The sequence below is a fragment of the Dama dama genome, chromosome 33 (assembly GCF_033118175.1).
Source record: "Dama dama isolate Ldn47 chromosome 33, ASM3311817v1, whole genome shotgun sequence".
Classification (NCBI taxonomy): Eukaryota; Metazoa; Chordata; class Mammalia; order Artiodactyla; family Cervidae; genus Dama; species Dama dama.
The window spans coordinates 62,785,048-62,801,049 of record NC_083713.1 but is presented as its reverse complement, the minus strand read 5'-3'; the positions used below and the strand labels follow the sequence as shown (position 1 = coordinate 62,801,049).

The 16,002-nt window shown below is 35.3% G+C and overlaps 1 protein-coding gene across 7 annotated transcripts in view; it reads left to right on the top strand.

Moving 5' to 3' along the window:
* R3HDM1 (R3H domain containing 1) overlaps positions 1-16,002 on the top strand; it is a 152,905-nt gene that overhangs the window by 70,967 nt on the left and 65,936 nt on the right. For 6 of the 7 annotated variants that reach the window (XM_061135663.1, XM_061135661.1, XM_061135660.1 and 3 more), the window contains exons 4-7: positions 8,274-8,315; positions 8,765-8,854; positions 12,813-12,927; positions 13,961-14,039. In XM_061135663.1, the coding sequence (XP_060991646.1) occupies positions 8,274-8,315; positions 8,765-8,854; positions 12,813-12,927; positions 13,961-14,039 (326 nt within the window). The remainder of the gene's footprint in view (positions 1-8,273; positions 8,316-8,764; positions 8,855-12,812; positions 12,928-13,960; positions 14,040-16,002) is intronic. The other variant, XM_061135664.1, reaches the window with a different exon arrangement.

Sequence of the window (16,002 nt, the reverse complement as noted above, 5' to 3'; positions counted from 1 at the left end):
GCTTTCCTGTCAGCCCTCATCTTTTTTCATTTTATTTTTTGTTTATCTCCATCCATTCATTCATTTGCTCATTTGAGAAGACTTAAGTTCTATCTTCAGATAATAAATGCTTCTAGAAACTGTAAAGTAGTTACAAGAGGACAGTTGCCCAAGGTGCAAATTTTTTTTTTTAAATGGAGCATGTGTATTACGTGGCCAGTTTTTTCATTCTAACTTGGCTATGAGACTGAAACCATTCCTCAGTCTGCTTTATCATGCTGAAGAGTCATCTGAGGGGGAGGGAGATGGATGCTGAGTTGTCACATCAAAGGAAGCAGCATTATTCTAGCAGCATCCATCCTTGTTTAAACCTTCCACTGTTAGAGGTTTGAGGTTACGTGATATGCTTCATGTTCATAACTGATGTGCTGGAGAATTGGTGTTGAATTTATAGCATCAGCAGTACAGAAAATGTGATGTATTTTATGCATGTCAATAGAGGAATGACCTGTTCTTGGTCTACAGAGAGTGGAAATTGGAAGTCAAACACCCTTTGTATTCCAAAACAGGGTCTCATACATTTTGTAATTTTTATGTATATATTGTTAGGAGTCTTGGAGCTGTTAGTTAATCTGTCTTCGAATACAGTGTTTAATATAGCACTGAATAAATGATGCCAGTTATCAGTGGATGAGTAATCAGCTAATAGCTCTGCTAGTAATTGATTTTTTCTTCAATAAAGCTGCCTAAGCCATGATAATAATAACAATAATATCATCAAGCTGGAGAGAGGCCAGCAGACATTAGACATCTCTTTGAATGTTTCCAAGCAGATATTATCTTAATTAATAGAAAGTTTTTTGACCACTTCTTGTATAAATAATTTTGCTTGTATGACAGTGTTGATTGTGTTTTTTATTCAGTTTTATTAGGGACTATAATCTTTTAAGAATTTTTATGACTACTTTGTTAAGAATTATTTAGAGTTAATTCAAGCAATCTGTCACATTAATCTCAAGCAGTTCACTTTCCCACATAATTGCTATGAAGTTCTGAATTGTTGGTATGGTCCCAAATAATTATACAAAGAGTTTTTGATTAGTAATGTTTCTATTGCCACACACACACTATTCCTATAAATGAATTTAACTAAAGTAGCAGAACACAAAGTCAGCACACAAAAATCAGTTGCATTTTTATATACTAACAGTGAACAATCTGAAAAGGAAATTGCAAAAGCAGTTTGATTTGCAGAAGGATTAAACAGAATGAAATACTTAGGAATTAACTTAATCAAGGGGTGAAAGACTTATTCAGTGAAAACTACAAAACATTGCTGAAAGAAATTACATATGACATAATTAAATTGAAATGCATCCATTGTCATGAATTGGAAACATAAGTATTGTTAAAATGTTAATACTGCCCAGAGTGATCTACAGATTCAGTGCAGTTCCTGTCAAAATCAAATGTCATTTTTGCAAAAATAGAAAATCCCATTCTAAAATTCATGTGGGACTTCAAAGGACCTGGAATAGTCAAAACATTCTTGGAAAAGAACAAAACTGGAGGGACCAGTTCATGACTTCAAAACTTACTACACAGCTACAGTAATCAAAGCAGTCTGGTGCTGGCATAAAGACAGACACTTAGGCCAGAGGAATAGACTAGAGAGTCCAGAAGTAAATTCTTGCATATGTGATCAGATGATTCTTGATAGGAGTGCCAAGGCAATGGAGAAAGGACAGTTTTTTTTAAATGGTGCTGGGAAAACTAGATATCCACAGGCAAAAGAATGAGGTTGGACTCTTACCTAAGACCGTATATTGAAATTACCACAGAATGAATCAAAGACCTCTAAGAGCTATAACACTCTAAGCGTCTTAGAAGAAAACACTGGAAGAAAGCTTCATGACTTGATTTTGGTGATGACTTCTTAGACATAACACCAAAGGGGCCAGCCAAGAGAGCTTTCTCAGTCCCCAGGCCTGCCTCTATAGACATCCCACTGCCCAAGGATGCCTGTTATAAACTACACACCCAAGAGGGAAGGGACTATAGTACCAGCACTGCTGGAGCCATTTGTAAAGTCAGCAACTTTAAGAAGGGCAAAGGCTGAAGACTGCAGAACCACAAAAGAGACTGAAGAAGGTGTTGGGTGAGACTGCCAAGATTCTGCATCTCAGCAAGCTCCCAGGTGATGCCAGTATTACCCATTGACAGGTCTGTGGGCAGTACGTTGAGCAGCACTGATAAAACAAAACAACTGTTAAGCTGTGGAAGTGACTCTAATCAAATGATTAGTGAAGCCATACTCCCTGCCCCTTGGCGTCTCCCAGGATGACAGGCCCTGGGTGATGCCCACAGCGAAAACATACATTGCAGAGAAGACATGCTGATCTTGTCCCCACAGTGGGAGGACAGTTGCTGAAACATCTCACTTTTACCAGAGAGAGAATGGTATTTCTAAGAAAAGAGTCAGTGCTCAGGTCTAGGGCAAGAGTGTTGCAAGAGCTGGCCTCAGGGTGGCTGGATTTCCATTTGAAAACTGCAGACCTTTGTGAAAGTTACCTTTACCACCACCATCCTTCATGAACCTGAGGGAGAAATACCCAGAGGAAAGATGCCCTGTGATGACATTTCTGGCAAAAAGGATCCCGAACTGGCTAGAGGAGCTCAAGGTTATGACCAACTATTTTGGCGTTAGAGTCATAGAACTCAAGAGTTACAACTCAAAATTGAGTCCCACAAACCTTCCATTTTTCAGAGACTTATTTCAATGAATTGCCAGTGTCACCTGGAGATCCAGTGGCACAGGCAGGACTCAACCCTAGCCTTCTACCTTTGTGTACTTCTGGAGCACCATGCTGCCCCATTCATGATCTTTCCCAACCTTGTTTGGGCCCAGCTCCCCTAAAAGTAGCATCTGTGTTTCAGTGCATTTTACAGTGAACTCATACCTTTTGGGTCTTGTATAAGTTTCAACATATGCTAAAATGCGGACTCTCCAAGGGGCTACCCTTGGAGTGAGACTTGCTTTTTATTTTGTGAGACTTGACTGATGAGAGCCTTAAGTTGGTTGGGTTTGAAAGGGTTAAGTAAAGTGCCACACAGACACAGACACAGACACAAATAAACCACCAGTTGGCTCAGGAAGATGCTCAGTGTCTTTGTTAAGCTGGTAAGGGGAGAATACCTGGGGCATGTGAATCTTGCTTTATCTTGACTCATGCCACAAGAAGCTTTCTTTAGCTGAAAGCTATTGTGGAGACTTACTCCAAGATGGCTAATGGAGATTTACTAAGCAGTATATTAGCCATGAGTTTTCCAGATATGTCGAAAGTATTCTGAAGACCATCTTGCAGTTTCCCCCAAGCCACCCATCTTGCTTTGCTGAGAGGTTGTACTATTCTGTGAAAGATGCTGGCACAGACAACTTCACACTGGTCAGGATTGTGGTCCCTTGAAGTGATATTGATCATGTAACATGTATTGGGTTGGCCAAAAAGTTGGTTTAGGTTTATGCATATGTTATGGAAATGCCCTAAGGAACTTTTTGCCCAACCCAGTAGAACAGTTGTTCAGTCATATGTATCAGAAGACTCTGTACCCAGTAGTTTCAAATAACATGAGAGGAGATCATCAAAGGCTACTTCTGACCATTGTGGGCCAGTAAGAGGGATCTTTTTAATGAAGCCATTCAAAGCTAATCTTCAAGATGAAGACTGACCCACATACAACAATATTAATCATCACCTAAGGAAAAAGCTTTTTATTGAAGACTATGTCAGGATAATGTATTTGGTTTGCACATGTGGTTATTGCCTTAACTCCAGTGTTATTTTTTTCCTCTGTACAATCAATATAAAGCTATATCACAGTATTTTAGTAATAATTCAGTGTTTATTCTCAACTGATCTCATGTTCTTACTCTAATCGGAGTACCAAATTGGAAAAAAAAATCAGTCTCTTAAGAGGTGAGGGGAAACATAGGACAAAAGCTTTACAACACTGAATTTGGCAGTGATTTCCTGGCTGTCATACCACAAGCAGGCAGTTTGGACTTAATGAGAATTTTAAAATTTTTTACAGCAAAAGACTATAAAAAGAGTAAAAAGACAATCCATAGACTAAGAGAAAATATTTGCAAATCATTTGTCTGAGAAGATATTATAAACATAATATATAGAGAACTCCTAAAACACAACAACAACAAAACCCCAAACAACCCAATTCAAAAATGGAGAAAGGATTTAAATATACACATTTTCAAAGAAGATATACAAATGGCCAGTAAGTACATGAAAAGATACTTAATATCACTAATCACTATGGAAACGCAGATCAGAAGTACGAGATACTATGTTACACCATTAGGATGGCCACTGTCAAAAAGTAGGAAGACAAGTGTTGGCAAGGATGTGGGGAAATTAGAACTCTTGTACACTGTTGTTGGGAATTTAAAATGATACAGACATTATGGGAAACAGAATGGCAGTTCTTAAAAAAATTAAAAATAGAATTAGTCTGTGATCCAGTAGTTACACTTCCAGATATATACCAAAAGAACTGAGAGCAGAATCTTGAAGAGGTATTTGTACACCCATGTTTATAGCAGCATTAATCACAATAGTTAAACATGGAGTCAAGCCAAATGCATTTATCTTGAGATAAGTAGATAAGCAAAATATGAAATATACATACAATGGAATAACATGTAGCCTTAAAAAAGAAAGAAATTATGTGATATGCTGCAACATGGATGAACGTGGAGGTTATTATACTTACACTAACTGAAATGTCAGTCATTAAAAGATAAGCACTTTGTGATTCCACTAACATGAGGTACTTGATTCAAAATCAGAAAGTAGAATGGTAGTCACCAGGGGTTAGAATGGGAGAAGATGGGGAGTAATGTTTAATGGCTACAAGATGAAAAGAGTTACAGATATGGTGTGTGGGTAGTGACATAACATTTTGAATATATTTAATACTACTGAACTGCATACTTAAAAATGATTAAAATGGTAAATTTTATATGTACTTCTCCACAGTAAAAAAAAAAATTGAGAAGGAGGCTTGGCTTGGGCTGAGCTAAAATCCAAATATATGTAGGCTACATGGAGGGTGGAAGGGTGGAGCGGAATGGGGGTGGAAAAGTGAAAGGCATGCTTTAAATAATAAAATCCACTTTAAAAATAATTCATTCTTATTTAAAGCCAAACTTCTTTTCTCTGTTGTGTGTGCTTGTGTGTATATGGCAGATTTTCTGGTATTTATTATGTAATTAGTATCTTTGTCATTTGATATGAAATAATAAGTGATTTTTATTGAATAATGCCACTTTGGCAGTTTATGCTTTACTTATGTAGTAGCTTTCTATTGCTGCATAACATATCACCACAAACTTAGAGGATTAAAACAATGTCCAGTTTTCAACTCATAGTTATGTAAGTTGGGAGTTCGGTTGAGCTCAGCTGAGTTCTCTGCTTAGGGTTTCTCAAGGCTGAAAGTAGAGGTGCTGGCCAGTCTGGGCCCTTAATCTGAAGACTCTGGGGAAGAGTTTGTTTTCACACTCATACCAACAACAGCAGCGCCTTAGTGTTTGGCAGCTGGAATTCTGAGGCCCGTGTTTCCTGGCTGACTTTTGGCCACGGGCCACTCTGTGCCCCTGGAGGCTGCCTGTAGTCCTCTTCTGTCCCCTCTATCTTCAAAGCCAGCAGTGCAGTGTCAGGTCCTTCTCACCCTTTGAATCTAACCTGCCGCCCCACTCCCAACCAAAGAAATTTTAAAGGGCTCGCTTGTTCGGGTCAGACCCAGCTGAATTATCTCTATCTTAAGAGCAACTGACTTGGTACTTTAATTACATGTGCAAAATTCTTTCACAACCTTATTTAGATTAGCATTTCATTAATTTACCAGAGGAGGGAAATGTTAGAAGGCTATCTTTAGAATTCTGTCAATCACAAATAGTATTTGACTCACAGGAATGTTTTTTTATAGGTGTGATATAAAGTGCACGGGACTAAGATTCTGAAGATCTTGGGTTCTGTGTGACTATTATTCATCTTTATAAGCCTACTACCTGGCACAGAGTCTGGCATGTAGCAGGAACTTAGAACATGTTAAGTCACACTGAGATAATTTTACCTCTTTGGTTTAATCTTCCTTCATCAAAGAGCTCTTATGAGTTAAAATGGAGACGTTTAAAGCATGTGTAAATCTATGAAAATTCTGAACCATTACTATAGGGACAGTGTACAGCCTCCCCAAAGCCCTTTTCTTTTTTAAAAATTTTTTTTTATATTTATTTGGTTGCACCAGGTCTTACTTGCAGCATGTGCAGTTTAGTTCCCTGACTAGGGATCAAACCCGGGTCCCCTGCGTTGGGAGCAGAGTCCTAACCACTAGACCACCAGGGAAGTCCCTCGTTTTTTAAATCTACCATTTCACTGAACTTTTTCAAGAACTTTGAGAATTAATACAAGTAGTATGAACTTTTATACAAGGAAAGTAAAATGACATAATTTGTCTAGGGTCACCCATTCATAAGAAGCAAAGCTAGAAATTTGAATCTGGTCCAGCATATGAATGCAGTTTTTACTTGCCAGTTAATGATTTTTTTTTCATTAAAAAATAAAATTATAAGAGAAAGTGTTGTGCCATTGATACTTAGAATTGTGAGGGATTAAATCAGAAGACTGAAATAAATCATTAATTGTTTTCCTTAGAACTTATTTAGTCATGCGCATTTTGCTCATATCTATTGGTTTTTCTCCAATTTTTTTCTGTAAACCCTTACTCTATGTAACATAGCCTCTTTTAATTCTATATGTAGTGGTAACAGAAATTGTCTTGAATAAATTAAAGAAGTGAGTAAATAGAAGACAGACCAACATGAAGTTCTCTTAGCCAGCGCTGTCATGGGCATTTGTGCGTGCATCTGTATCGTTTCTTCTCTTGAAGAAACAAAGTCATTTCTTTTTTTTTTTTTTTTTTTCTGTATTTCTTTTGTCATTGGTACTGCTAATTTTTACTGTTGAATAAATCCAGGGTCAAAATCCCAAGAGTACAGTGCTTCTTATTTCAAGAACTTTGACCTCAAAATGGGAGACAGACCACACTGGTGCTATAGATTCTTGTTTCTGTTGGTTCTACAAGGAAGGCCTTTTCAGATTCTGGAATGAAATGGTGGCTTTTATTCATATGTGAAGCATACTAATCTAGGTATTAAGGACTTTGTTTTATGACTGGTATCAAACTGGCTCCTTGGTTTTAATGAGTTTAAGTGATAGATAACTAGGCCTTGTACTGTTTGGGTTTGGGGTGAGAGAGGTAGATTAGAAGGAGATGGAAGCAAAGAAAATCTTCCAGAATCTAGTTCACAAGCCCTTCAGCTGTTTTCTCAAACCAAAGCCTGGTATCACAGACCAGAGCCACTCACCCGAGTGGATTCCCCAGTTGTGTGATTGATGATCTGGTGGTTAAGCTGAACATGCATATTGGAACTTTGCTCACTTTTCTTCATTTCTACTTCATTGTTTTACCCTTGACCAGACAAATAGGATTCCAGCTGATAAACTGGGGTTGTACTGTGACGTACAGCCAAGACTGCCGATAAGTCTAAGGCTTGGTGCAGTGATTTCTCTCTGGAAAAACTTAGAGATCATATAGTTAGCTGAGAAATGGCTTCAGGGGAATTTTAAGTTATTATGGAAAAGTTATACTTAAGAACTTCCAGTTAATGTAATTGCGATGAAGTTTGCCCTTTTGATTTTGGCTTTTAGCCTGGTGAACTACAGTGCTAAAAAGGCTCAGTAGAGAAGTGGAGGTACTCTGATTCAATGGGCATTTGAAACCTTGTCTTTAGTATCATAAGTTTGGAACTTTGCTAGGCATAGCTACTTAAAATTCCTCAGGGTTTCTTGTGGGTTCCCCCCCCACCCCACCCCCGCCAACTTTGACTAAAGTGTAATATGTTACAGAATACAAAAAATGTGTATTTTATTTTGCTACTAAGACATTACCTTATAATTCAGTTTAGCTCAGTCAACACAGAAATTATGGCTGTTTGCTCATTTAAAGAACATGGCCAACTCACAGAAGGATTTTAGAAAGTCTTCTACAAGTGTGCTTTTGGGAGGAATCAATATTTCTTTACTTGAAACCAACTCTGATTTCCTCATTTTCCATTCTTTGTGCAGTTAGTTTCTCTGTGGTTTAGGATTATGTACTAAGAAACAATTTTTCTGTTTCAGTATGAAATTTAATGCAAATCTTTCTTGTGTATTCAGCGGCCATTGCAGTCATTTGGACAGACAGGAAAAAGGTCTAAGGTATAGTAAATATTTTGTGCTGGCATGCAAAGGGCCTTCCCTCATGCTTGATGAATCTTTGTTTTCATACAGCGCTGCATTCAGTTTAGTTTTGTCACATTTTGTTTGGGGCAGAAAGCTTATTTTGTTTTATTTGGGGTTTTTGTCTTGCCTAGTCGCTTTTGTGCATTGCTTTTATATCTTTAATGGTTCTTTATCTGTAGAGAAAATGGCTCTCATCATTCTTTGGGTTTTGAGATTGAAGTTACTCCCATTCTTGCTATTGCTATTATTTTTAAAACTGCAGTTATTGTTTTCCCTCATAACAAAGAGTTTTAATGGTATCTAATAATATATTTAACTTGCACATTTCACCTACATCTATACACAGCAGAAACTATTATAAAGAAACTTAAACTCTAGCCCTAGATTTATGAAATGTAGCGTTAATTTTAAATACTTTTCTTCAGTCAAGCTCAAAGTTAAAGCTAGTTCGGAGCCTTGCAGTGTGTGAAGAATCTCCACCACCCCCTACAGCAGAGATATCACAGGAGAACCAGGTAAAAAAAAAACAAAACACCAAAACAATAAACAAAACAAAACAATTATTATTCAAAGATACAATGGAAAAGCCTCCTTCCTGGAGAATATTTTTTCATAATGTTAAATAAAAATTGTATGTGCATGTACATGTGTTGTATATGTCTTTACTGAGTAAAACTACCAATAAGTCTAACGCTTGGTGCAGCGATTTCTCTCTGGAAAAACTTAGAGATCATATAGTTAACTGAGAATATGGCTTCAGGGGAATTTTAAGTTATTATGGAAAAGTTATATTTAAGTAGTACTTCCAGTTAATGTAATTGCGATGAAATTTTCCCTTTTGATTTTGGCTTTTAAAAATTTGTCAAACACTTCTTGAGTGTGAAGGGGAGACTACCCAAGACTTCCGCTTGATATGTATCATTTTGCTTAATCTGAATGCATGGTGAAGCCAGTCTTCATAATAGCTTGGCTCTAATAGTTGTCTAATATTTCTTATTCCGTTGTTTATAAAGTATAGAACTACTGAAGCTCAACAAATAGTTTGGTTTTTTGCTTTTTGTATATTTTTTTAATGCTATGACTTTACTTTTCTGTTAGTCTTAGCTACAGATTGATCTTTGTCTTATGTTACACTTGTATATTTACATATAATTATTTTTGGACCCCCTTAACGATGTTTATTAGTGTGATAACTTTGGCTGTTTGTGGCTTCTTCTACTTTTAAGAGTTTAAATAACCTGAAGTCCCCCTGTATCCTAACAATTAGTTTCCAAAGAATTGAGGTAATATTTTGGTTAAGAGAGATGATTGAATAAAGGAGAAAGAGCAAAAAGAGCTATGACAGATTCTGTGCCCCCTTTTTAATGCCAGTTGTATGTTTGTTGATTCAAGCAGAGACTGTTGATGCTTTGCCTTGATTTAGAAGATGATGCCATCAAAAGTATACTATAAATACTGAAGGTAGTTGTCACATGTTTAGAATGTGTTCTGTTTTTAAAAAGCACTATGTGCTTTTATTTTATATAAGAAGATTTTTTAATAGATTATTGACAAAGTGTCAAGGAATATAGGGATCAAATTTACTTTTTGTTTATATTTAAAATCTTACATAATTAGAAGATAGTTTTATGTATTATAAAACTATAAAAACTATAAAAACAGATATTTTTAAGCAATAAAAAATAAACTTCCAAAAAAAATAGAAATATGCTCAAAATATTTTACTAAGAACTATTGCCTGGAGAACGTTTTCAGATGTTAACTTGGCTTTTGCATGCTTGTTGATGAGGCTGAAGAGTTATTTATACACTCTGAAAAAAATTCAGTAAATTGTGTTTTACAAAGCAGTTTTACAAGTTCTTTTGTACATGTCAGAGTAACGAATATACCTGTTCAGGGTTGAGCAGTAGGCAGCGTAATGGGGTTTTTTTTGAAAATTAATGTCTTCATTTTTTTGACCAAAATGTTACACCATCAGCCCCATAGAATAACTTGTCCAAGGAGGTTGAGGATATGAGAAGTCAGACATTCATAAGGCTATTAATCCAGAAAAAGTGTCTTCTTTTTGAGAAAAAGTGTAACATACATGATCTTTGGTTTGATGTGGTACATTTCAGCTATCTGAAAATTATGATAGGAGGTGGAAGGGAGGTGGAGGTTCTTACAGTACTACATAGATGTGTCTAGTGAAAATTTATGCAAGAAATAATATGAGGAGGATATGTTGTATATTGATGTATATGTTATTCAAAAAGCTGAGTTGCAGCATATAGATAATGAATAAGCTGGTTGTGCCAAAGTTCAGTTGTTCCACATAATATATTATTTCTCAATTTTTCTTGGATACAGTTAAATTTTTCTTTTGGGATAATAACCTGTTATTATCTTCTATGAACAAAAGATACTCTTTTTAATAGAAAGTCTTTTTCCAAGCGTTGAGTTTAACTAAATTGCACCTGAATGGGAATTGAAAAATAAATTATTTCTCATAAAATGTACTAGCATCTAATCCTTGACAGCAGACACTTTCCAGCTAATAACGCTTGCTTCAGAGTGTGATTTTTTAGGAATTAATCTGGAGTAAAACTCATTATTTGAAAGGTTGAGAGGCAGTTAAAAAAGAGATGTCACTTGTGTCTGATGAGAGCTTATGAGAAGGCAATGACCTCAATAACTGGTGTCAGTGACAGAGTGAAGAGTAAAGGAATTATGGCTGCCCATGGAGATAGTGGTATCATTTCAGTTATTTGTAGTCAAGAGAGTTTATGTATAAGGACTTACTTAGGCTTTTAAAATTAAAATATGTCTTATTTATTTGCTACTGAAAACAAGGCCTCAATACCAACTGAAGACAAGCCTAGATACATTATGTCTACTAGATCTTTAAATACAATTCACCTTGATAAAATAGTTTAATATCTGTCTAAATGTGGAATCTTTTCTTCCAACCTTGGTTTCATAGATTATCCTTAAGTAACAGGATAGAAGTTATAAGTCAGGGAAACTTCTAAATATTCTACTTCTGAAACAGTTCTGGGATTCATTTTTAAATATCTATTTTATAGTTAAAAATATAAGGAAAGTAGATTAGAAAGTGAGTCATAATGAGAAAAATGACTGACAAATACATGATGTTGATTAACACATGAGCTTTGGTAAATAAGACAAAGGAGGGCATAAGCAGATATTTTGTCATTTTAGTGGAATTTGCCAGTGCCTCACTTTTGTCCTATATTCTGAGCACAACTTTGAACTAAGATGAAATAGGAATCAGAACCGAGAAAAGATAAAAATAGCAGTCAGAAACCCCATGGCGGGGGGGATATATATACATATATATGTATATGTATTAGATCTGAAACTCTTCTGCAAAATTCCATTTTGAAAAAAAAAAAAATATATATATATATACACACATATGGGGAGAAAATGTTTAATAGAAATCCTGGTGGCTGCAAGTTTCAGAATCTTTAAATTTATATCCCTTCAATATTGACTTACTGTGCCTACTGCCATCACCAACCCTCACCCAGAAAGGCGAAGTTATTTATTAATATTCTCCATCAGTAAAGAACAACTGTATACAGCAATTTAGCCTACATCTCTATAGGCTACACCTTTATCTTTAGTAGAAATGTTCTGGAAGTTTGTCTGTCTGTCTTTATAACTTTGCCTGAATAATCAAAGCCATGTGACTTTTAACCTATTTCAGCTGTATTTCTAGTAACTTCTGTTCTGAAATTGCATGTAATGACATTGTTTTAAAAATGTAAAATTAGTTCTCCTTTTCAGTCTTAGACAATGGTTACTTTACAAGTAAATGTTACATATCACTAAGGGAAATAATCTTATCTGAAATCTTTCGAAAACAATTTTGTAGTACTTAGAGGAGGAACAGGGATAGTAAATCACAAACAGGAAATAATCAAAGTTGGGATTTGGTTTTGAAGTTTTTACTTACAGTTTTATATGATAAGAAAATGAAGGAATATGAATTTAAAGTGGATACTTAAGAAAATTAGTTTTTGGTAAGTGTTAACCTGACACTCATATGTTCCTATTGTCATGATTAATGATAATTACCATACTTTGGTTTGACCGTAGTATCTCCATTGCAAAAGTAGGTTAAAAAGACCTTTGTTCTGATCCTTCAAGGGTTTTAATAGATTCATTGAAACTATTACAAAAAACATTTATTTTCTCTAAGATAATTTTCAATTGATATTGTCAAGGGATATGTTTCAATTGATATATTCAGCTCAAAAAATTAATTTTAACATTTTTTAATCAAGAGTTTGATTAACATGGTAAAGCTATAATAAGTTGTATTTTCTTGCTTGAAGAATCTTGTTGGATAAAATAAAAACTTTTTTTTTTCCTCCATGCAGTTTTGTTAATCAGCAATATAAATGTGGGGTATTAACTGAATCATGTTTATATTTTCACTTAATAACTGATTTTACCTTCCAACAGGAGAAAATTCAGATCCAGTTAACACAATCATTTGAAAAAGAGGAGAAGCCCTCAAAAGATGAAGCAGAAAAAGAAAAAACCAGTGATAAGTTGCCCAGAAAAATGTTATCAAGAGGTTTGCAATTTATTTCTGTATTTTTTTTTCTGTATTTTTTAAACAAAGGTTTTATTTCACCATTGATCCACCCTTTATCCCTTGAATAATTTTATATAGTATATTTCTAATAAAAGTAATCTAGAACAGACTGAAGGGATGATATAGTTCTGGGCAAAATGGCATGACACAGGTGATAATTTAGCCAAAAAACTGCACCTCATGTCAAAGTCACCAAGGAAGATAACTCATGATCATTTATTGGTCTGTCTCTTGTTTCAAAATAATGGAATCACTATAATTTAAATACTGATTCCATTAAAAATATGTATTTTTAATTCCTTACAATACAAAGTGCTAATGCCAAAATGTTTAGTATGCAGTAAGATTATTCTTGGAAACCCAAGATGTTTATCTTTCAGAGTGAATTTTAAAGAACTTCATCATATATCACTACAAGCCTACAAAAATGCTTTTTAAATTTATAGACACAGTTATGTTGACCAGTTTTATAAACAGCATAAGGATATTACATTTAAGGAGAAGAAATAAACGTGAATATTTGTAAAAAAAAAAAAAAATTTCTTTTTGAAAGCAAATTTTTTATGATAAATACTCTTTCAGAGCTAAAGTTCCTGCATATCTCCAAATTATTACCTCCTTATATTTGCAACTGAACTAAGCAGACTCAGTTTGCTGTCTGAATTATTCTGAGTTCTTCTTGTTTAATGAGGCATTTTTGAATATGAGAATTATGGTGAGTATATAAAAGGATCTTTAAGAATTCAGAGTAAATTAAAGTGGCACATATGAGAGAAAGGTTTTCTTTTTAAGACGGTATATAAACATGCAGTTACATAAATCCATGTCATACTCATTATATAGAAGTAGCAAAATTGTGGTTATCTGAATTCATCATAAATTCCATTTTCCTACTTCATCAGTTTTCTTTCATTGTGGGGCATCTCATTTTATTTGCTATGCATCATGTGTGAAGGGAAAGGAATTTGTTTCAAACAACTTTATACTGGGTTTTTGTGTTGTTGTTTTTTAGATTCCAGTCAAGAATACACTGATTCAACTGGCATAGATCTACATGAATTTTTAGTAAATACATTAAAAAACAATCCCAGGTAAAAATTAAATTTATAAGGTTTACATTGCTTCTAGAGTACCATAATTTTGTTATATATGTTTTCATTACTGAGTTAGAATAAGATTAGAATATTTGAAGTACACCAGAAACATTTCAGTTTCTTAGGGCTACGATGTTGCTGGCCTCTATATACACATGTGTAAATACCTTTTTTGCATTATGTATATCATGATGATATAAAGATAATTCATACTCTTTGTAGGAATTTTGGGAAATAAAGAATCACTAAGATAGTTTGGTTCTTAATTGAGACTAACGAGTTATCATTAATCATGAAATATGAGAGAAATATACCTCATGATAAAGCACTCAGCCAAATTACTCTTATATTATATTCACTTATAACAAGTTTCTGGACTTAACTGAGTACAGAATTTTTGTTTCTTCTTGCCTAGTTTATGAACCTCCAACCCAAAGATTTTAAGGTGCTTATTTGAGTCACTAACTAATTGTGAAATCCTTTGTTTTGCCAGGGTACTAGATTTTAACTTTTTGGCAGGTCATTGATCCCATTGAGGCATTCTTCCCAGAAAAAGGTTTATTCACAAAATATCTGACCAACCCATTCTTGGAGTAGAAGACTTGAAGGTCAGGAACCCCCCCCCCCCCCCCAGATGTTAGCTCCCCAGAATGGTAGTTAAATTTGTGAAACTTTTAGTTCATTGGGTGGGCACACGTGATAAAAAAACATAAACAAATCTCTTCAATATTGCTGAGTCTTATCTCATGTCTTACTTCAAGATACACCTTTAATTTCATTGACGATTTATTTTTTCAGTACCATCTTGATTTTCTATTTCACATTTAAGTTTAATCCCAAATGGAGAACCACTAAAATGGAAAGCAGTCTTCTTGTAGTAGGAAGTGTAAGTGTGAAGTCAGTCAACTCTGCGTGACTTCTTTTTTTCAGTTCAAGTTGATTCCTCAGTGGTCCCAACTGAAAATAGTCCATTGAACAGGTGTTCTTTGGGTATCTATCATGTGCTAAGCACTGTGCTAAACTTTGTAGATATAAAGGTGAGCAAAATATAATCTCCGACCCTAAAATATTCACTTTCTATGTGCTAGGGCAAAAAGGAAACCCCATGATATATAATTAGAATAAATGTTGTAAAAGAAGTTTTTCGGGGTGCTATAAAAGCACAGTGATGGGATCCCACCTCTGAGAGGATCTGGAAAGGCTGCACTGAAAAGATAATGCCTCAGCTGAATTTTGAATTCACAGTGCTTTCAATGGGAGCATGAGAACATGAGAGAGACAAGAGCATTGCTAGGGCACAGTAGTATGAGAGGGAGGTGGTTTACCCAGGCAGACAAGATTGTACACTGGCTCTGGCAGGAAGGCATGTAGCAAGTAATTCCAGAAAGTGATGGGGAGTTTGTTTGTAAGGTATGACGACACACTTCAGTTGTCCTCAACCTAGATCGGTACCAACACGCTGGAGTGGTTACTGAGGAAGAAGTGCTGATGGGAAGCCAGGGATGTGATGAACAATTAAAAATCATCTTCGCTGAGATGCAGTAGTGCACCATTGGAGAAATACTGAGTATGGCATGCTCTGTAGAGAAGTCATGACAGAATTTTGAATAGGGTAATTCCAGAGTGAGATTTGCGTTTTAGGAAGATTACTTCATCAGTGAGGGGCCGAGAATCATGAGCAGGGAGTGTGGGTAGGAGAACAGAGAGGAAAAGGCTTTTTCGGAAGATGTTTAAGAATTACTCCCGTGGCAGGACTTGGTGATTTTTTGGATATGGAAGAGTCATGGTTTGTTAGAACAGAGCAGCTGCCAGGTTTGCAGCTGGACTGATGGTTAATCCCATTAACAGGGGAAGTAATAAGGACAAGCCTGAGGGAAGTAAGACATGTTCTGTTACAAATAAGTATAGTTTGAGGTATCTGATGAAACACTGTGGCAAGATTAAGTATATAGCTCTGATT